We start from the raw sequence: 23,629 nt of genomic DNA, 5'->3' as shown, positions 1-23,629 counted from the left end.
TAGCAGATGGAGAGTGGCCTTGCAACTCGCCTATGTGATGAGCTGTGGAGACAATTAGCCCTTCCTCAGAGAACTGCATTTTGTTTAAATCCTTCCCTTCTGCAGGGTTTTGGTGCTTAAGCAGCATCCCTGTCCTTGAGGAGGAACCTGTTCTACTGAATAGATTAGGTAGTTCCCTAGTGATCCACTGTAATCATTTACCATTGATAAAGCTCAGTAAACCCTATTCTTACATGTCTATCCCTTCCTATGCGTCCCACAGGAGTGACTTGGCATCTAGGCTCAGTCTACAAGATCAAGTAGGCAACAGGGAACCTACAGTCACTTCTAAGATTCAAGCGATGTGGTATGAGGTTTTTTTGCCAATATTATGAGGAATGGTGAAACTTGCCTCTCATCAGACACTCTGCAATACTAATTGCTTTATAGGATGTTATCTGTACTGGTACTATCTTTGTCTCAGCATAAGCATCCTTGTCCCATGCTAAGCACTTCTCTGTTGAACTCCTGTCCCTCAAATTCATCAAACACCAAGTATTACTGAACTGCAAAAATTACCTGTAGAAGCATGCTATCATACAGTCTTTGTTCCAACTAATTAAATAATACAAATTAAAATAAATGTCCCAAATCATTCAGTCTTTGAATTTATTTTATTATTCCAAGAAGCCTTGTCATAGCTTTTTTAAAAATAAATCATGTGTATTTTGTATCATAGTGTTATTACACTGCATAAAATGCATGGAATTATTCGGTACACTGAGTGTTAGCAAGTAGGAAGAAACTACTGGAAGCCTAAAAAAGCTCTATTTTTCATTCCATTTTTCTTTCGAAGATATTCTCATGGAATCTTTGACTGTTGTAATGATAACTTTCGTTAATGTTGTGCTGTAACAGAGCTGGAGTATACTTGAAAAGAAATCCCGAACCACATTTGATGGCCCAAGTGTTATGGGTAGAACAGATGGGATGCCCAACGCCTGCAGCTGGTTTGTCATTCCACCTTTCTCCCACCCCATGCTGGGCTGCTTGCAAGGGGGAGTTTTGTGTGAAAATCAGTGCAGAATATTCTCCACTCCTTTCATTTACAAGGTAGTTTTTGTGCACTAGCTGCCTGTAGGGCTGATGTTAGTAAGGCTGAGAGCACTATAGCTAGGTTCTGCAGCCTGTGCACCACTTCTCATGTGCAGAAGGGAAGGGGCAGCAGTGGTTGTTGTGGCTAGACCTGGAGAAATGGAGCTGAGGGGCAGCCATAAAACCTGTTTTTCAGCAAGGGAGCAAGCTGCCCCCCTTAGCCCCAGCAAATTCCCTCTGTCGAGTTTCACTTACTTGGTAGGACAAATGCTGAGCAGTGTTTTCAGAGCTATACATATTCTAAAATGTTTGTCCTTTGTTTTTTGCATTTACAATAAAAATTACATAAATATGAACATTTTCAGAGAGGATACTAAACTCACTTCAAGATCTTCAATGATGATAAATTTTTGCCTGGAACACCACTCACTAGATAAAGTCACTGTCAAAATCTCAATCTTCTTAAAGTCTAGTCTCCTTTTCTGGCCAGTAAGTTGTCTGAATTAAATGGTCACTATTGACAAAGTTATCTTTCCTCTTCTTTGTTAAACCAGCGCCTCTCCTGTTGGCTGGCACAGTCTCATCTTGTGGAGCAGACCTTTTCCTTAGGACCCAAAGGACTGCGATGCTGAAGAAAATGGACATGGTGCCCAACACCAAAGTCAGTCCCAGATATACGTATCTGTGAGAGAAAAGATCTATCAGACCTGTCTTGAAGGAAATGTGCAATTAGAAGGAAGCCTGGCAGTAAGGACACATTTATATTTCTGTGAGGTGAAGCTGAGTGAGGAAGGAGTTCAAGCAAGATAGCAAGGTGATGAAGCTGGCAGCAAGAGATGCACAGTTCATTCAGGTCAAGTATTGTGTGGACAGTGGCAAAGAAAGTATGTCAGCCATTGACTGTCGTCTTCCACTCCAATGTACTCGGTGAGAAAAATGCTAATATTTCTAGGGCGATGATTAATTTATTTTTGGTTGCCTCATCAGCAGTAGCAGCGATACCAATGGCATTTTTGATTTGCAGGCAGATAATAATGGTGACAATAACAACAACAACAATAATAGTATCTCATTATGCTTTATTAGTAATGGGTCTGAAATGACGAAATTTTCAAAAGAAACTGTATCTCTCTTCTCATGTTTTATTTTTGTGGGGGAGGAGGGGAAGAGGTGACAACTTACCAGCAGCCCTGTTCTCTTATTTTCCTTTTACCATTGTTACTGTGTTCTCCATGGCAGGGTAATGCCATTCATGAATACAGTTCATGTAATTACTCTTCTCTAGCAATGAATCAATAAAGACAGCACAGAGTTTAAGCCTTTCGATAAGCCAGGCGTGTTTCAGGGCATCTTCCCTTTCTTCTTGTGATCCAGCTCCAATAAGGAACAATGACGGCACACAACAGCTCCCTCCAACCCTCCCCCTAGCAGAGCTGCTGAGAAAATGGGAGGAGTTTTAGTAGAAAATTGAGGGTTAAATTGAATTTTTGGGGGCTAAAAATGAAAATCTGTAAATATTTTCAAATTGAAATAACATCCACCAGAAAAGACTAAACAAAAAGAACACTCTAAAAACTGATTATTATTATTATTATTATCATCATCATCATCATCATTATAATTGCTTTTCAGACCTTTCATTCAAGGTGAAATTTTTCACCCAACTTACTTGATGCAAATTCTCCTATGAATGCTAGTTCATTGTGTGTAGATGTATTTAAGGAATGAATTGACAAGAGTTGTTACCTGAGTGCCCTGGAATCATACAGTCTACATGCTCCTCTTCCTCCACATCTTTTGCTTCCCCATTTCAGGCAAGTGGTGTCTATTGCCACTCCAAAATACACTGGGGCTGGAATTCCAGCTGGATGTATTTAACAAAGAAATGAAATAGAGGCAATAACATTACTTTCCAGCATAATCAGTTCTGATTAAGAGTCATGCTAACATACACTATAAAATAATAATTACACTTCCACCCTATTGGCTGACTTATGAAGTTGCATCTTGCATCCCCCCCCACACCTTTATGCCCTGTGTGAAATTAGGATGAGGCATCAAATGCAGAAGAACATCAAAATGCCTATTGAAGCTTACCATGGCTTGGTTGCTTTGCTTTGTAGGAACTCTGTGGAAAAGGGGGAGATATTTCTCCTTCCATAAGCACAATGGAGCCTGTTCATCTTGGGGTGGTGGTGGTTGTGTCTTGCGTGCTTGCATGGATGAGTTGCGAAGGGAGAGAGACACTGGGGCTGGGAGCCTGCAACATGGGTGTAAGTATACTAATAGGAGCAGGGTCCTCCTGCAGCAGGGGCATGGCTATGCTTATCAGTGATGGAAAGGAAAAGCGTTTGCTGGGGTGTGAAAGGACAAAATGTGGACCCTGTGCAACCTAGGGAGCCACTGATGGTTGCTGCAAAAGCAAGTAAGCCTGGAGGAAAGAGCCTAGCTAGCAAAGATGTTGTAAGAAAACAACTGACACCTTATTTTGTTTTCTTTCCATCTGCCTCACCCAGCTCATCTAAATTTTCTCTATTTAAATAAGTGCCCTGCTTCATGCTGATTGTTTTCTTTTCTAATCAGACCTAGAAGATTTCAGAGCTCTCAGTTCATTGGCCCCCTTGCTTTAAGAGAAAGCTTGCACATAGCTTTACCACAGGGCTGCAGTCAACTCTGACCTCAGGAATTCCCCTAAAACTTAAAGAAAACGTGCCTGAATAATGATCACAAAATATTCTAGTCCTGACCATTAGGCTTGTTATTGGATAAGAGGAAGCAAAAGGTAATTTTGATGTTAGCTTCATAGTACTAAGCCAGATCCCTTATCACCTCTAGATACTTTGTCAGTCTACATTTTTATTATGATACAGCTATAGGGTTTACAAAGTATACAATTGCTCTCCTTTTCCCAAGTCTTTTCCTTTTTTTATTTTTTAGTCATATAATACTGACCTGACAGCTAGAAATAATTCTTTTCAACAGTTGAAGGTTAAATCTGGGATAAGTGACTAATAAAGATTAAACTGGACTAAATTAAAGTATACCCAAACAGACTTACCAAGCACTCTTATTGCCAGGGTATAGATCCCAAGTGCAAATGATTTCAAATGTGGTTTAATGCATCTAAAAATAAAGAAATTAGTGTTAAGTATCGACTAAGAATTGACTGTGCATAATTTGAACACAAATAGAAAGCATGAGGGAGGAAAAAGATATTACTTTTCCCTCCTTAATGCAGCTGACTTTAGTAGAATTATAGAAATATGTAAATAATGTGATAAAATTAAAATTGCATCTAAGAGTTATGAATATCTGCACTGAATACCAAATTTTAAGATGGTGATGCATTTTCAGATAAGAACAGAATATAGGAGTTAGGAACAGATGACAAGAATAGGCTCATGAAATCAAACAATCATCTCATTCAATTAAGCACTTGATAAAATTGTGGATAATGACCTAGATTAATACACGGCATTTAGGCACACTATGTTAATTTCCCTGTATCTGGGACCAGGATCACACCCCCTGTGAAGAAAAATCTCTGGCAGAACAGATCGTTTGCATTTGAACTCCCTGTGTGAGCTCCTGAACACAAACCTAAGCCCTTCTGGCTCAAGTTAAATTTAAACATGTGAGTAGTCCCAGTCACACGGTTAAGCTGGGACATGCTTGATACATGTTGAGACTAGTGCATGTATTTCATTATGGTAATGTATAAAGCTCCCTGTTGTGTTAGTCCTTCTATTCAATATAAAAAAAATAGGCTGATATTCAGTTACTATCAATTAAAAACAGTGTTTTGGAAGTGCACTCTACGTGCTCTGAACTGGGATGGACTCAGCTTGCACAAAAATTCATGTAACTGGAAATACTTTTTACAAATTTATTAAGACATTTCAGAACTAGCTATTTGGTTCCCCAACAGACCTGATTTATTATTTTCCAATGTATCTGCCAGGATAGCATTAAGTGCTTATTCTGAACATTCAGATCATCTTCCCTTGATTTAGTGAAAATGTAAAAGGACACAAAGGGCATGTATGGAAAACAATACCAAAGTACTGACACAGTCAAAAAAATCTTTGTATGCATATCATTTTGAAATCTGAGGGCTTCATTCGCTAATGAAGATCATGGATTTTTGCCATAAAATCTGTTATAATTGTGGCTTACCCAGACATTGTCATCTCTGCAAAAATGGATGTAATACAATAGCAAGCCAGAAGAACAATGTTTTACTGTTCCTATAGGATCCATACTACACAAGCGTCTGCCTGGAAATTAGTTTAACCAAATGTGAGGACATAGAAAGCAAAGAGTGGAAAATAAAACCAAAAACTCGATATGTATTATCTGTTCTGTAAAGTTTATATCCTGCTAAGATTTCTTCATATATAATATAACAGAGACATCTTCTCTTTCAGATAGAAAAGAAATTGTTTGAACATTTGTGTTATCTTTCCACAAAAACTTCAAGACCCTAAAAAGCTAAACCTTTTTTGGGAGACCTGAGACTTCCTTTTCACTACCTGCTGACCTCCTGTTAATTGCTTATTCTTAAACAAGAGCAATCCAAATTGCAATTTTTTCCTCATGAACTTCAGGACTTCTCCAAGTTCCTCAGCATTTGTCAGTAGCCTAAAACCACTGAAAGATATTTCAGCAAATGACTCAGTCACTAGCTTTAAACATACTTCAATGATTTAACCCTTGTAAACCCTTGAAATGTCACTAAATCTTCTAGGCTTTGGGAGATTTGGCTCTATTCATGCCCCACAGCAGATGCAAGGATATCCCATACTCATCCCAAAACAGTGTACCCGAATCTTTTCAGAGCTGGCTGAACACTGTCAATGTTTTAAAAAAAGGTAAGGGCAAAAAGATACTTAAAAGAAGTCTGAAATTTGGCTTTGGGAGTACTTGTTTACTTGTTGAGCATTTTTTCCCTTCTGGGAAAAAAAGCATACTTTCTGTTCAGACAGATTTTCAGGGAAAGTCAGTTGCTGATGGAGTTCAGAAAAATAAGTATGAGCTTAAAATGGAATTGTGCCCTCAAGTCATTTACAAAGAAAAAAAAAGAATTTAACATATTGAAACATGTCTGTGGAACAGATTCTGATGCCTTTATTCCAGCTGAGGAACACGTAACTTCTCAATTTCAGTTAGACCACTCTCAAAGTAAAGTGATTTTCAACGGGAATGAAAGATACTGGAACCGAATCAATAAAGCCATCTCTCCAGTTTCATGTAACAAAATGCTTTAGGATCTTTACTGAAAACCTCTCTAATATTCTCCAAATAAATCTGTTAAGCAGCAAGGCTCTCAAGAGCAAGCATTCTCCAGGGAAGCTCCATATGATTTAAGCGTTTAGGTGTCCAGCTAAGAGTGTCTCCTCCCAAACATTTCTCCGGTGGAGACAGGACGGATAACAAGTAGTTGAGCACAGCAGCAGGGTGCCCGTGTAGTACCAGACGTGTGCATTTCCTACCCCATGTTTTGTGGACAAAAAAGGGCATAACACGGAAGTAAAACAGGAGATTGCAGCCCAGCCTAGCCTTAAGCCCATTTTGATACAGCAGAAAAACCTGTGGCAGAAGCAACCTCAGCAGGTAATCTGACAGAAATGTTAATGGCTTTGCTATGGTGCAAGCTCTCAGCTTGTGAATCATCCTCCTCTTGGTGTATGGGCAGTTTCATGGTGAATGGTTTCACCTTTCAGTGAAAAGTGGTCTTAAATGGGTTAGAGTATGATTGGTCTTCCTGCAGTTACTCCTTGGAGAAAAAGACACTGCATCTTTTCGCAGTTCTTGATGATAACACTGCCAAGGCTATAGTGTGGGTCGGTAAAGTGATACAGCTCACATGGTTTAAGGCATGTATTTTGCTGGCAGTGTTTGTGGATGGCAACGAGGAAGGATCATTACCCCAACCGTTTTTATAAGTCTCTACGAACATTATTTCTGATTCAAGGATTGGGCTGGAACCACAGCTGGAGTTACATTTTTTAATTTAGGTTTTTCCATATAGCACATATTCAGCAGTTCTAGCACTGGCTTTTTCTGTGTAGTATAAGGACACTGGCAATGAGACAGAGCCTGTTCCAGAGAATTTCATTCGAAAGCAAAGAGAATTTTAGGGTAAAAAAACACAGCAATAATAAAGCTTAATTACATGTTTGCTATTGTTTCATTTGAGAAGCAGCATGTACCCATGCGGAAATAATTTGGAAAAAGGTACTGAAAAAGAAAGCTTTTCAAGACAGAGTGGAGCAGCACTTAGAACCCAAAAGTTGACAAAAGTCCAAGTTATGCACTGCAAGTATTATATTCTACTTGTATTTTCTAAAACTATCTTAAAAGCTTACACTTGGTGGTGGACAAATACTTCCAGCAGTTAAATAAGTAATGGAACAATCATGTGGGACACACAGGATAAACTCACAATTGTTATGATAACAAAAACCGTCTCATGACAAATCTATCCATAGTTTGAAGAGAGAAATCTTTAAAGTAGCAAAAGAATATAAAAATATAATGGACCGAAGAAGAAGAGCTGAGCTGAGCTGAGGAGAGCTGGGTTTGTGTTAGGTCACCTGCATATTGGTATCCACCGCAAGTGAGGAGAACTACAAGTACATACATGTGCACTCAGGCACATGTAGGGCTAATTTCCATTCACATGAAGGCCATTTCACATCATTCTGGTAAGGTAAAATGGATTAAGGTGAGTGGGATTTGATATAAATGATAATCAGGCCTGCTATATTATGTTTACAGCCAGAAACATATGGAAGGTAGGATAATCAGAAGCATGTGTTTCAGGGGTAAGAAAACTCATTGCCAAATTCTGAGGATGTCTTTTAGTACTGACAGAGTATTTTAAAATCCTCCTTGCATAGTTGAAAATACATCACAGACTATTAGGAATGGAGGAAGACCTGGTTACAGGTGTCAAAGTACCTTGAAAACATTTGGCAATGGTAAAAGAAATGATTGCTTACCTTAGAAGTAGTATGTATCCAGGTGTGCCACCTATTGACAAAGTATATGAAGTGATAACTGATATTACCAGAAAATACAGAAACATTTTTGGACATTCATTTCCTTTTTGGCATGGTCCCACCACGGCTGAGAGGCTTCTTGAAGGAGATTCTAAAATTCCCACGCAGCTGCAGTTATAAAATACCTGAAAGACAGTAGGTGAAAGAATATGATAACCAGAACAGAAGGGAAAGGAAGTTCATAGTCATTCCTCATCATGTTTTTCTGGGTAGACAGAAATTTAATTCTAAAATGGAAGAGCTTTTACAGCAGGAAAAAGTCTTTTTCTTGTTGAAGAAGAATTAGCTAAAAGAAATATCTACTTTTGATGACAGTAATTTGTGTGTGTGTGTGTGTGCGTGTGTGTTTGTGTCTTTAGTTGTATTGGTAGCCAACAGCTAAAAAAAATCTACAATTTTCATTTGGGATTTCTACTGGAAGCAGCACTTGAGAAAGTTTTAAACGTGGGTGGCAGATTGCTATAAGCTTCAGGAGTTTATGGTTGGGGAGGATTTACGTTACTCAATTTTAATTCAGTTACTCTGACAGAACTAGTTATATTAGGAAAACTACAGCATCATATACAGAAATAGAAGACTCTCTTACAATGTTTTTTCCACTTCCATTGGATGCCTGACAGCCAGCAAGACAAGCAGAAATGTAGGTAATTCCATTTTCCCCACATATAGGATCCCAGTCGTTTTTGGAACATAAGCAGCCTGAGTTACACTCTGAAAACAGAGCTTGCTCATAATGAGTTATCTGTTTGGTTCTGTAGAAAAAGAGAAACTGGAATGATGCTTTCTAGCAGATGTGAAAGAAATCATTATCAAATCATGGGTTATCTTTTCTGCCAGATGCACCTGAGGTTGGCCTTTGTATTTTTAGTCCATTAAGGTGTTGTCTCTTTTCACTTTCACACAGGAGTGTTAATTCTTTTTTCTCTTTTATCAGAAGCATTTTACTATTTCATAAGCTTACTATGAGATAGCAGTTACTTTCTTCAGCGGGACAGCTAGCAATTTCTGCTCATGCATTTTCTAAGATTTTAATTATTGGAAGCTTGGTACAGTTAAATCAAACCTGGACAAAAGTTTGATTACTCCAGTTGCAAAGAGGGGAGTGAGCTACTTGTGGGAAATCATTGCTGGAGAAGTTGGTAGGGAAATGACCAGAATGAGATTCACCCAAACTGAAAGGCCACTAACTGCATCCTGTCTGCTGGCTCCTGCTGAAGTCGACACCTGAGCTACTCCTGAGGCTGCTGTGCAATCAGAGAGGCAGAAGGTCCTTCCATAGAAAGAGCTTTGTAGAGTAATAGTAGGGGCAAAAATGACCCAAAAGTGCCAGTGTACCTCTGTGCTCATGGTTAAATGGTTAATCTTTGCTTCGTTAAGTTTTGGATTCAGAAGCTGTTACATGCCATGGATTGTTTAGCAGCACACAGGGGCAAGGAGCAATTAATTGAATATTACCCCCCTACTGAGCTCCTCAGATTTCCAGGAATTTGTAGGTTCAAAGGATGGGTCCCATGGCAATAGTAATTAAAAAGTAATCAGAAAAATAATCTGCACTTGTGGCATAAAGCCCTCAGAGCTGAAGACAATCACAAAAGGATTTTGACACAATGCCCACTGGAATAAATGGAATGGTTTCGACTGCTTTGAATCAAATTTATGAGAAGTATATTTAGGTCAGTAATTCTCCATTCAAAAATATATTCCTTGTGGAATACAATGAGGAAGGAGTTTGCTTTGAAATAGAAGTTTATGCTGAAGTTTGCACTTCCCAACATACCCATGATAAGACACGGTCAGCCCGGCCACATCTGAGTTCTCACAGCCCATAGCGAATAATGAAAGAAGCAAAAGGTAACCAAAGAAAGATGATCCCAGGGAAAGTTTTGCAGCTCCTAAGACATTGATTCTGAATTTTTTCATGATCAGCCCCCCTGAGAATATGCCAAAGGCCACAGCAGGAATGTTGATAAGACCTGAAATCAAACAGAGAAATCTGTATCAATGAAAACTTCAGTTCAATGAATTATTCTCTACAGTCACAAAAACAGCAGCAGCATTAGCATGAAGTAGCAAAATATGAATATCTTCAGTCTGGAGATTTTATTTGTCCAGATTTCGAATATTTCTATGATGGTGGTAAGACTGTTTTCGAAAATCTATTTCTAGAGAAAAATGTCACCACTAGTTCTTTGACAGATGCATAACTATCAGTGAGATTGTATAGAGGGTCTAGATAGTGATCAGCCAATTTTTTAAGCTTTGTGGTTTTTTCCACTATTAGTTTGTTGGTGAAGAGATTGTTCAAATTCCATTATTGTTGTGATATTCTGCAGTCGTAGTCATAATGTCACAGTAGTGCTCGTGAGAACTGCCATGGGCACAGAGAAGTGGGCCGTCATCTAGCGCATCATACTGCTGAGGGTAGCCGAGAGGGCCACAGTCCTGCTGCACAGTTTGGCACTCTGGGTTTTTGGTACAGACACTGCCACTGCCCCATTTCTGTCCTGCACCCATATAACGGCAGCGGGAGCAGCACAGGCCACTCTCTGGGGCTGTGCTACTCTGCCAGCTTCTCTCCTTCCCCTTTCTGCTGGCAGGAGTAGCCTGAACTACTCATTCCTAGAGGGCAAATCCAGTTTTGGCCTACAAGGTTAAGAAATCTCAGGTGAGACCTGCTGCTTCTTCTGTTTCGATACAGTCAGGAACCACTGGCTGAATGATCCTCCTGATGACCCCCTAGGGAAGTCTGCAGTGAGGACAGAGCTAGCTATACGCCATTGCCTCCGCACACAGAAGTATGAGGGCATAACAGGAAGATCTCTGGTTCTGGCTGCTGAAATGCTCCCTCAGGTGAGTGTTTGGAGAGATGTATACCCCAAAGGCCACTCTTCTCTACCAGGCTCAAAGAGCAGTGAAGACAGCACATAAGGTTGGGTGACTAGTAATCCTGACCTGAACGGCTCTGCTCAAAGCAACGTCCGTATTGATAGACACGGACATCGAGACCAAAAAAAAATCCTGTTCAATACAAGCAAAAAAGATGTAAAGAGAGACCACTGTAAAAGATACTGCATAAGCAAGCATGGTGCTCTTTGCTGGATCTCAGTGAGACTGCAAATGATTTTCCCAGCTTTACCATCAGGTTCTAGTATATGAAATTCCCCATTTTTACAGGACTATGCATTCTGCAGCTTTTAATTAATGCTGACACCTAGTGGTACTGAGCTGGGTGTATAAAACAAAAGCAAGTACAAAAGCATATATACGTTCAGATAATAGATGATATTTAGGAACTTTATTCAGGAGTGTGGTGATATTAGAATATGATCTCAAATTACTTAATTTCAAATGTGAGTTCACAACATTGGAATTTAATCTTCCTGCTGAGAAATAAACCCTTAAGGGTTCCCTTAAACTGAGTCAAAGTGTATCCACCTCTATGTAGGAAAGAGAGTAGTGATTATATGAGATGACAGAAGGTATTTATTTTTTAAAAAAATAGCCTTATTCCATCCAGTAGAAACAGAGTGAAATGTATTTTTCAGGAAATATTTTATAAAAATCCAGATTACGCAGAGGTTTTCTGTATAGACACAGACCAGTGCCTTCACCTTCATTTCAATACCATACCTTGCTTAAATGAATGCTAACTTAAGGATTGCCATGAGATACTTCATTTACATTTGTCTATTACTTTCTATGATTAGGAGGCTCTATAGCAAGTAATTTGTTTGAGAAGAAACATGTAATGACAAAACTATAAAGCATAGCTTATTCTGAGCAAAACAGTGTAAAACAAGATAATCTAATTTTTGCCACCAGTACATCAAGGGAGAGTTTATTAAACGCAGTTGTAACTGCCTAGTCCTGTTACTGCTGGGGTGGCATTTGGTCATCCTAAGCACACGTGAATACCACACTTCAGGGGATTTCAGAAGCAGTATCCAAAATGCAGCACGTGTAAGCAGAGAGGCCTTACACAATCTCCTGTGAGTGCCCTGCTCAAACACTTTCAACTTGCACATTTGCCTGTTTTCTTCTGCCTGTCAGATGAGCCTGGAGTAGAAACTGCGAGCTGTGGGATACCCCAGTGCCGCTTACCCATTCATAAGTACTTCTGTGGCTCATCTGTACTTCTCTTACAGCTATCTTTAGTACTTGACACTGGCGTTGTAGGAAAATATATTCTATGTATATTTAAAATAAAGTCCATACAAACACAGCAGCAACCATTTCCTTTCTTGTATATTCCTGGCTTGTGACTACAAAAAATACCCTTTTACAGGCTCAGCTGTTTTTGGTTACAGTGCTTCAAATTGCCCTGACAATTCTGATATCTATCAAAGAGATTGAGACAGACTGTTAAAAAAAAAAAAGAAGAAGAAAAAGGAGAAAGGAAAGGGAGACAGATGTTGTTAGTTCTGCTGAGCCCTCAGTTTCTTAGTGGAGAAAAGGAGACAGCAGATTGAGAGAGAAAGGAAAGGCACAAAGGGAAACCCCTTACTGCAGGGATGGCTGCTCAGCCAGAGTCCTTTCATAGCCCTACCATCACACACCCTCTCTTGAATACAGTTGCCTTCTCAAATCAGATGGATCTTAATCCTCCATCAGTTCACACATATCTGAAAGCTTAGCTCCAGAAAATCTGTGAATACAATGAAAAGTACTGTACTGAACGTGGGGATTATTTTCTGGACTTTCCTTGGTCATCGACTGCAGTTGAAGATTTCTCCTTTCTTAAAGGAGTTTCGTGCCAGGAAATTCCAGCCTCTATCTTTAAGGAATTAACATAGCACAATGGATCACTACAGCTTTTCTGCACCTATATACCTCTGTTGCTGCGCAACTAATGCTGTCTTGAGAGCTGTAAAACAAGGCAGCTCCCTCTGTATTACACAGACATAAACCTCTTTTTGCTGTCTAATGCTATTGAATCACTGGACCTCAAAAACTGAATTCAAGTCTCTCGTTTCAATAGCTGGGCAGCGAAGTTCACCATCCCGACGATGTCTCCAAAAATGACCGCCTCCACAGCTTCGGATTTTAGGTGCGGGAAGAGAGGAGGCCAGACTCCCAAAGCTGTCCCTGCGATTAGTAGAGAAAGACAGTTTCTCCCTCTGGGCCTGGAAGAGGAGAAGCTCAGTAGCAGCGGCAAAAGAAGCCTCTTTATTGTGTTATACCTGGGGCTAGGGAGACTAACTAACTTCATAACTGAGAAAAGCTCTTAAGTAAGGGGCAGAGCTAAGGCCAAAATACCTGATTTTCTCTGTGTGTATTATACAATCACTGATATGCCTTTGACTTCCTTTTATTTAACACCAACTTCTTCAAGAAAAGTAAGAAATCACTGGCAATATCACACCTAATTTATGGTCAGTCCTCTAGCGCTCGCTTAGATGGTATCCTTTGTTGAAATAAATGGGAAGACAGCAAGGGAATAGATCTGTCTGACGACAATTTATGTAAAGTATTTTAAATTTAATTCTCTTTTCAATTATTCTCTTGTGATGTACATACACTGTTTTTCAAATTCCCAGTAGAACTGGAAATAAGGCATCAAACTGTGCAACCTTTTGCAGTATCATCTGCATAGATAAACTCAGAAGTGACTACTGCTAAAGCCAAAATGAAATAACTTACCTTCTACAAGATACTATTTTAAAGCCATGCAAAGAAGGAGAAGAAATAAGCAGAGCCTAAGAAACAATTTTCCTCAGAGGTATATGCCACTCCTAAAACACCCATTTATAAGGTATCAAGAAGCAGATATAGCATTACCTATAACAAAATTAGTTTTTGAAGATGTTTGCCCATACTGTTGTTCAATATATTTTGGCTTATATGTCACCATGCCAATTAAAGAATTGAACTGAATGATACTTGCACACAAATACAGAAAGTAAACTGGATTTCCAAAAAGATTCTTCAGTGATGGCAAGAAATCTGCAAAACAAAATAGTGGAAACGACAACCAGGTCAGAGAGAATAACTTCTGTGAATAATGTTTTTTAATATGATTGCCTGTTCCAAAGGAAAACTGCAGCATACCTCAGAAGGAATAAATGAAGTCTCAAGATGCTCTTAGGAGCTGCATTTCTGGATGGGGTAATGGTGAAACAAATTACTAAGCAACAATTTTCTAGAAGAGACATCTTGTTTTAGGTACCTTTCTTTGATCGTAAAACAGATCTGAGTTGGTTTCTGTGTGTCCTCAACAGCCACAGCTCCTTTTAACTGTATTGGGAATTGGAGGGTGCTCAGCATTGCTGAAGGTAAGCCACAAGCATGTTGAGTTGCAGACTCAAATTTTGAGGAAAAAAAATCCACCTGAATATGAGGAGGAATTTCTTTACTGTGAGAGTGACAGAGCACTGGACCAGGCTGCCCAGAGAGATTGTGGAGTCTCCTTCTCTGGATATCTTCAAAACCCACCTGGATGCAACCCTGTCTAACGTGCGCTAGGTGACCCTGCCTGAGCAGGGAGGTTGGACTAGGTGATCTCCAGAGGTCCTTTCCAACCTTACCCATTCTGTGAAAAACACTTTTGGCAAGGTAGAGCCAAGGAAACTGGATTGTGCAAAACAGATGGTGTTGAAATCCAGATAGCTAGTTAACATACTGTATGTGGTCTGTGCCCATCGTTATTCTGGTCAGCTTTTGTATGTATTTTATTAATGGGTGGCCTTAAAGGAAAAAGAAGCTTAGAGCACACAAAGAAGAGGTTTGGAAACTGCCATCACAGCTTATCACTATTTGACTTCCACTCCTGCAACAGCCAAGACCTGCAAAGGAAACAGTTTTGCAGAGTTTCATGATACTTTTGGGGCCACTAGCATAATTTTACAAATCTCAGATGAAGAAATTTTACCTACAAGAGCAGGTCTAGGGAAAAATGAAGTTGTTGCCTAGAATTGCACATACTAGCTAGCTGGAAAATTACATTGAAGGAAAAAAAAAAGGAGGCTATAAAATGGTATAAGAGCTTGTGAGAGAGGGACTCAACAGTGAGGAAACAAACTAGTGACTTGCCTTTTGCCATCTCAGCAATCTTCACGTGCTGCTGATAAGATTTCTGTCGCTCCTTGTTATCTTCAGTGATGAACTTTGACTGCTCAGAAGAGGTACTGGAGTCCTTTCGGCTTTCGGGTTTTGGTAGGTGCTTGGGCAGGAACCAAAACGGGATGCCAGCCAGAACACTAATCACACCTGCTATTAAGTAACCCAGCCACCAAGCTCCCACCCACTGCACATCCTTGTGAGTTATTGCTATGCTGTCTGGAGAAAGTCAAAAAGGAGACACAAACAAATGCTTTTAGGGAATGTTTGCTGATAACAACATAGGTGATTTTTGCAGGGACTTTCTCCAGGAGAGTCCTCCCACACCCCAGGTTTGTCTGTGCCATATGTCTCTCTACTGGTGTTACAAGAGTGACTCAGGGGAGGTGATAAGGGCTTGTTGACCCCTGGGGAAAGCAGTGGCCTTTCCCTAACACCTCGGGGGCCCACAGCATGCTGTGTGCACATCCCCAGACAAGGTGTAACCAAGGGCGTTACTGCAGATGGTCACAGCTTGCTCCCAGCTGGGCTGTTCTGCACAGAAGCTGTGGAGCCAGCAAGAAACAAGGGCAGAAGATGTTTTCCAGAGAAGAAGGAAACCAGGAGCTCTGCTACAAGCTTCAGGACTGATTTTCTATCCAATGGCAGTGTAATCCAAAATTCACATGTTTGGCTCTTATCAGGATCCTGCGCCTTGGGTCTACCTCCTCCTGGTACCTGCTGCCTCCCTAGTGATCTCCTGCAAGGCAGGATCTGCTTGGACTGAGGAAGGGTCAAGCCTCTTACTTCCTCCAGAGGTGTTCTTGTTGTTAGGCTTTTTCGCATGAGGCGCTGCATTGCTGTCATCATTTTATCGCCTAAGGTGCCAGCTCTGCTCTGTTAGCCCCTTATTCTTAGAAGAGATACTAGAAATATAAAGTTCTTGCCCTAAAATACATGTCTAGAACAGGCATATTAGAGCCTGACTAAATTTTTAAACCTGAGTTTTCTGACTTACCCAGATCTACAAAGCCAATGTCAACATAAAGCTTGGCGCACAGGGATCCTAGAAGAAAGCCAAATATTGGGCCTATAATTGCAACTGTCTGTACGCAGCCTGCAACAGAAAACAGGCGACTGTTATGTTTCTAAGTGAAAATAAGCATTGGTTCTTGCTATACATAAGAACAAAGTATGACACTGGGTAGGTAACAAGTGATACAGTCTTAAAATACTGAGTCAACCTTTGTTCTCTGACACATTAGTTACTCAAGTTAGCACTTCTACAAGAAGAAACCAACAATAAAATTTGGCCCAGTACATCAATACTTCTTTTTTTTCAGTTATCATAAAATTAAAAAATGAAATTCAGCCTAGAAAAAAGAAATTCAAAGAACTTAATGGCCTAAGCTCAATAATAACACCACTCTATAATTGATATAAACTGTTTAACTGACTAGATTAAAGTAACTGGAGAACACATATCAATTACTGAAATTGTTTCAGTAATTTAAATTATAGTGGATCTCAAATAGGCTGAAAAATCACTGTGATATGGTACCCAATATTTACTTCAGTAGACTCTAAGTCAAACTTTCTCCATATTTTGAGTTTTCAGAATTGTTCTGAAAAATCTGGCAAGAAAAGTTTTTTACACAGGGAATCAGTTTTTTGCCAGGCTGAAAACACAGGAAGAAAAGATGCTGACAGGGCAGGACTTTTTGTAGTATTTCAGATGAATGTGCAGAGCTCTTCACACAATGAACACAAGAAAACAGTGATCCCCGCTTTTCAAACCTCTGCACTATTTGTTACAATTCTACATGAATCTGGAGTTTTGTTTCCTGAAATTCTATTTTAAGTGTTTAAAAAATATACATGTTTTTATAATTTTCCAGAGAGCTGATGGTGCACAGAGGCTCAGTAGTCCACATCGAAAAGATTTAGGAAGATTAAGGTAACAGCAGGAACCTAAGGTCAAATTTTGTTCTCAAATTAAGATAGTGGAACTGGACTGGTATAATTAAAGGGGAACTTGGTCCTTGGAGTGTACATGATTGTTAAATAAAATTTTAGTATTGGAAATGATGCAAACAAAACAGTCAGGGCAGGTTAGTTCAATAACACTCATTCTGTTATTCAGAATGACTCAGGTTCCACCAGGGAAAAATCCGTTAGGAGAAAATAAGTTATTTATTTTACCAATATATAACGCAGCATTCTCTTCAATGGCGTAATCATCAATGTATGTAATGCCCAAAGGCTGGATAGGGGTTTCACCTATTCCACGCAAGAGATTTCCCAGTAAAATATAGATCCACATGGATGAGCCAGCTTCTTTTTCACATCCTGCATACATCAGAACAGAGACAGCAACATGTTTTTCATAACATTTTGCTACTAAATGCACAGGACTAAAAGAAGGTGAATAAAGTACTTTTGAAGTGAATAAGTAGTGTACCCTGAACTGTGAAAAAAAGATTAGGTGGGGATGAGAGTGGAAATTTTAACCCAATCAGCTTGAGGCAGACACATTTAGTGTGACAAGGTTCAGCCAAAGATATTAAATGTTGACTAAATTTATGAATTTGCTGCTATCTCCAGATAGAAACTGCTTTCACTTGCTTCTAGCCAAAATTGGGATCTCCTACTGGAAAGATTTGGGAAACACATTTCCCAGCAGAAGGAAGACAGTGACTATCCAAGGTCCTAGGGGAGACCACCTGGCTTTTCTGCAAGCCATGCAGCTGCAGAAAGCATATATAGGATACAGCAAGGCTGGTGGAAAGGTCCCAACCTGAGAAGACATATTGGCAGTTTGCAGAAGGGCTTTCAAATCTTTCTTGATAAATCTGTCTCACCCAGTAGATTTGGCTTTTCTCTTGGAAAGATTTACCTGATTCCCAATTATTGTTTTAACATCCAAATAAAATAGTGCAGTAGAGTTTGGGAGCCTTTTGATGTATTTTAGTGTGCTTATCACGGCATTTAAAAGGGATTGTTCTTACCTGCATTTATTTTGGCTTGAGATTTTTCCAAGGCTGAGTGTGGAATTTGGCTTTTTTCCTGCAGACATGGGGAGAGCCTACCAGTTGAATTCATGGTGGAAGGAAATCTTTCATACCTATATCTGTTTAAAAACAAAATTTTCTTTACTCTTCCAAATAAAAAAAAAGAAAAGAAAAGTAAAAGAATGGAAGACATGCCCATAGCACTAAAATGCAGATTTCAACTGCATCCCATTATAATGTTGTCAGTGATCTGTGCAGTTTGCAGGAATAAATGAAGCTCAGTTTATACTGTGATGCTACATGAAAATGGTTCCCTCAGATCTCTCCGTGTCCCAGTGATGCAATTCCATTTAACAAGCATTTTCCTTTTCTACAATACATAAATCTACATGAGCGTACGTTGATTATCAGACAGCCAGTGTACCCTCTAGGTTGTGCTTTAAACTCAGATTGTCTTCCTTGCTCTGTTCATCACTTCACCGCTGAGGCTTTTATGATGCTTCAACCATGTCAAAAAGTCGCTGATCAAGATCACAGATTAATGAGTTGATAAGCTGATTACAACTGTGAATGGGGTATATGTTAAATTACTTGCTTTCCTGTAATAAAAGAAGCCCTTTCATAATAAATACTAAGTTGAGTAACCACATCAACATATGCCCATTTCTACTGGCCCAGTCACAGTCAATGCCTAAATATTTTAATGAGCTAACACCCGGTGTGCCCAGCCCAGCTGGAGAACGTCGACCACTGTGCGCTTACCGTCCCATGAAGAACTGGGGCATCGCAATTAGGAATGTTCCAGCTGACATAATTAAGCAGCCTGCACCAATTATCCTTGGCCTGTGAAGCTTTGCTCCAAAATAGCTCACAAGAATTATGATTAGGAGGTTCCCTTTGAAAGTACAAAAAGAAAACTGAGATTTACGACATGGTGATAAGAGACCTAGGCTCTAAAATTAAAATCCCTAGCATGGAGTATGCACAGCAGTTTCAGGAGGAGATGATTGATCACATGGGGTTGGTTCTTTTCCCCATTTCCAGGCATTCTTAGGGGAGCCCAATACCTTCTCTGATAAGAAAAACTTAAGCTTTTAGAAAAGCAGTAGAAAAGAGGAGAAGGACTATGCCGGATGATAGCCAGTAGCAGAAGTTGAGAAATATCCAGGAAAGTGAGAAAAGAAGGAATCAAACAAAGCTTTATGTACTTAAACCAAGATTTCATTCCCATGAATATCACTGTCCACTGAACACCTAAGAGAAAAATTCAGTAATTTGAAATAGCCAGAGGTGATGTCACGCTGGAAAGCTTAGTGTAAGAGAGACCTGGATGGACTGGAAAATGGAGAGGGATTATAATTAGAGATTTGTACTCTTGCTGCTTACCAAAGCATGAAAATACATTGGTGGGATTGGACAAATACTTATGGATGAAAAGGACTGCTAACAAAAGGAGAGAAAAGTCTGAAATCTGTCCAGCTAAATTGTCATTCTAAAGGTAAAATTTGCATTATTAAACTTCATGACATGAAGTTCTGGTTGGGCTAGCCAACAGCTGAGCTTATCAAAACATGTAGTTACCTGAATGGGTGAAATGACCCTTCACTCCACATCGTATGTTAAAATTTTTACTTATTGGGGAGTAAAACGGGAATAATGTATTCTGTGGCCATTACTGTTTTTGTAGTGGAATTTCTGTCTTTACAGGTTCTGAGAATCAATGCGAACCAGAACCATACATAAATGTGTTGGCCACTACTATCATCTTTATCATAATATATTTAGGAATATGTTGAATTGTTTGTGTTAGCAGCCCAATCTTAGCCAGTATAAATACATTAAGTCATGGTGACCACTGCTCGGTGAATCTCACTCAGTGTTAACGGGCTAGAGGGATATAGTTTTCAAAACAAATTACATCACTTTTTTTTCTGAAAACAAAAATGAGTTTCCACAGCACGTACCAATTTCAAAACTGCCATCAATAACGCCAACCAAAGAGGAAGGGATATCAAATCTTCTTTCTATTTGTGTGATAGTACTTTTTAGATAACTTCCTGACAGTGCTTTTGCAAAATAAACAAAAGATAATGCACCAAGAAATATCTGTGAAAGAAAATGATAGTGATTATAATCAAGCAATACAGAGAGCTTTACTCTTAACTATTTTAAAATAATTCTTACATTCTCATCTCTTCTTTTCCCAAATAATCATGTAATATTTCTCCTACTCTTTGTGAAATACACTAGTTTGTCAATGTGTGCATTTCCTATGAGCAATAACAATCCAAACTGAATTTACTAGTGGCCAGTACAGCTGCTAATTTCTTGTAGATGCCAAGTCAATTGATGACTTGAAGAACGGAGAAATACAGCAGCCTCCTGATCCCTCTGTGGAGAGCATCTTACAACGACAGTATGGATAAATTTTAAGTGTTAGTAGAGGAGTATTTTTTTAACATAGACTTCTGCCTCGTAAGAACCTGACTAAAAACATGTATTTACACCCATTTTACCAGGGCATCTAAGAAACAGCTGGATTTTAGAGTCTTGCTCTAGAGGATGTTCTCTTGAAGCCCAGGGTGGTAGTAAGGTGTCCATACAGCAGTATCTTCAGCTGCATGAACTTCAGAGTAGAATTGGTTGTTAAACAACGAGGAGGTAGATGTAGCTCTTCGTAACTACCCTCTTCCCACCAAAGCTCTTTTCAGCTATAACAACATCTGCATTTTCTTATGAGTACCTAGTGCATCTCGCAGGTGGGAAACCTTCTCATGTCCTTCTGTTTTGCAGAGGCGGTTATCTTCACAGAGGTATTTTCACGTTGTCTTTTGTGTGTTAGGCTGAATCAGGAGTGTGCTTTGGAAGTGAAATTCCTGTCTTCTTCACTGCTCTTTGGTTCACATTACAAACGTGCACACTGCAGATCTTGCAAATGAAATTAAACTGGAAGACGTGCTGCAGAAGGGCAGCTAAGTCACTTTAACAGATAACGGAGGTTCAGTCTCTGGGGCAAGGCTAGAGCTAGTGTGAAGTAACACCTTGCCCTGAGATGCGTAAAGACTGACTGCTGGGTCCTCAGCACCAACTGTTTCACTCCTACAGAGCTATTTCCTAATGTAAATGCAGTCTTACTGTGTTTACTAACTGCAGAAATGCTCAGACACACTGCAATCTGTATTAGGAACCACAACACTGCTTTCTATTTTCAAGTACAGGCTGTGTTTACTGAATATATATTGCTCTTTATGAAAAATGTAAAAAGACAAAACAACAACAACAAAAAAAAGCACCTAACAAATAACCAAAACCAGAAATAAAAAGACACAGTAACATTTGGTACACGAAGAGGTCTAGACCTCTGCCCTACCCTTCAGGACTGCTCTCTAGGCAATCATGCTTGCAACAAGCAGGTGCTCTGAACAGTCTGCTCCATGTCCAAGCACAACATCCTTAAAACATCACATTTGACAAGGCATATTGGTACCAAAAATCAATGTTTACCAAAAATTAATGTTTAATACAATCAATGTTTAATGCAAATTCCTATGCCAAGCTTCAAAAATGTCTGTGTCACATTCAACATACTTTTCTTTTTTAGTACTGTTGTTAAGAAATATCTCTTTCACAAATGCTCGTAGGTAAATAAACAATACCTCATTCTGTTTTCCCACTATGAGGTTTCTCAAAAAGCTCTCTGGTTAAAAGGTTGATATAATCTTTTGCATTTGCTATGTGTTTATGCCTTTGAGTTTTAAACAGTAATGGTAAAACAGGTATTTTTTTCCACAAGAAAATTATAGAGTGAAACTAGAACTTCAGACGTCTCTTACTTTGGCACTGATTTTTACTCTTGATTTGGAACTATCCCAGGAGGGAGATGGAGACCATATACTGTGATGGAAGAAATGTTCCTGATTTATAGCTGTGGCAGAAAAGTGCACATGATTTCATATTCTTCCGTGATTTGTCACGGCCTGTACATATGCAAGTATTTCACCATATCTTTTTGGTCAATAAAGGCAATTTTAATGCATGGGAAGGCTGATAATTAATGAAAAAACAACCCACCAAATCTCTCCTTTTTTTTTTTTTTTTTTTTTGGGGGGGGTATTCTAAAGGTTAATCTTGTCAGTCCTAGTTTCCAGAAGCCACAGTTTTCTTGAACCCAAAAAACTGTGCTGTAATATTATTGTTCTTCTATTTTTGGAGCTATTAAGCTGATTCCTGACTGGCTAATCTGTGACTGAAGTTTTATTCAATGAGGGAATCTGATTATTGTTGAGGCAAACGGAGGAACAAAGATAGAATTGCTATTATATTATGAATTTAATTAATACAACTCATTTTTTGGTTCAAAACAGGACTCTGATTCTTGACCTTTGCAGAGCAAAACCACAGAGAATATTCAGCAATCCAAAACTTTTTACCACAGTTATCTTACTCAATCCAAGAAGATCTTAACTGCTCTGCATAATTTATAGAGTTCGGTTCTACTACCACTGAAATCAATGACTTTATTGGGCTCTATGTCTGAAAGGGATCTGTCTTCTGAAAGATTTGTTTGATTTTGGTTTGGAAAACTAACAGAAATAAAGAATGTGCAAGATGAAAAGAATCTTTGGCAAGACCAAAGATTCAATTTCCATATGCCTCAGATGAACACAGCTCACATTTGCCTGGGGATTTATTGAGCCCTTTTGCAAGAGCCACATCTGTAGAACACTGATAGAGGCTGTAGGTAAAGCACCGTGCTGGTGTCCATCCCGCTGTGTCCCTGAAAAGCTTTCCCAGAAGGATTGCTCCTCCCAGGCACGATGCTCCTACCATCAGACAGGTAAAGCCTCCGGTAGGAGGCTCGAAGCAGAGTGCTTCCTCTGCTCAGAGGAATTTTTTTACCGTTTTTTTCACCTCTGCTCAGATTTTTTTTTTTTTTTTTTTTGCAATTTAGAAACATCTTGAATAATTTCATACTGCCTCAACAACACAAAACTAGAACTGAAAAAGGTTAGCTCACCAAGAAAGAGGTCTTCTAAGTGCCTAGCAGAATATTCAAAACTCTTACTATACCTTTATGCCTCCACAACATGATTGTTTTTCCTTGGAAGCAGAAGATTCAGATTTGAAGGAAGATCGGTCAACTGGCAGGACTATGTTGTTCGAGAAAAACTGCGTATTTTCTTTTGACGAAATCTCCATGATATCCCCTGCCTCTAAACCAGAAAACATGAAGAATATTTTAAAAGGGCATCCTATTAGCTCAGCCTGAAAAGCTCGTCATGTGACAACAACACCCTGCTGTACAGCTTTCCCTACAACAGCAATTATCAAACTTTACAGCAGAATCTGAACAGTGCATTGCATGTTTAATTATGGAAATTTGCAATCCAGTTGCCTATCATAATGGAGATAAACATCAGTAAGCAGTCTTCATCTTCATTCTCT

The 23,629-nt window shown here is 39.3% G+C and overlaps 1 protein-coding gene across 2 annotated transcripts; it reads right to left on the bottom strand.

Moving 5' to 3' along the window:
• Positions 1–1,126: 1,126 nt before the first annotated feature.
• Positions 1,127–23,397, bottom strand: SLCO1C1 (solute carrier organic anion transporter family member 1C1). Of its 2 annotated transcripts, XM_062570473.1 has the most exons (14): positions 23,255–23,397; positions 20,149–20,290; positions 18,947–19,079; positions 18,182–18,303; positions 17,376–17,522; positions 16,192–16,290; positions 15,168–15,413; positions 13,917–14,081; positions 9,916–10,111; positions 8,725–8,890; positions 8,079–8,263; positions 4,133–4,197; positions 2,821–2,938; positions 1,127–1,756 (listed from the first exon to the last, which is right to left on the bottom strand). In XM_062570473.1, exons 1-14 carry the CDS (start codon positions 23,381–23,383, stop codon positions 1,537–1,539), a joined length of 2,133 nt encoding a protein of 710 aa, XP_062426457.1. In that variant the 5' UTR covers positions 23,384–23,397; the 3' UTR covers positions 1,127–1,536. The 2 variants fall into 2 exon arrangements, with proteins under 2 accessions (XP_062426457.1, XP_062426447.1); XM_062570463.1 differs by lacking the exon at positions 17,376–17,522 and having other exon boundaries at positions 23,255–23,383.
• Positions 23,398–23,629: the final 232 nt, after the last annotated feature.

Source organism: Rhea pennata, chromosome 1, assembly GCF_028389875.1.
Source record: "Rhea pennata isolate bPtePen1 chromosome 1, bPtePen1.pri, whole genome shotgun sequence".
Classification (NCBI taxonomy): domain Eukaryota; kingdom Metazoa; phylum Chordata; class Aves; order Rheiformes; family Rheidae; genus Rhea; species Rhea pennata.
Note: the sequence above shows the minus strand (reverse complement) of the source record. Positions and strands in the feature narration are given on the sequence as shown.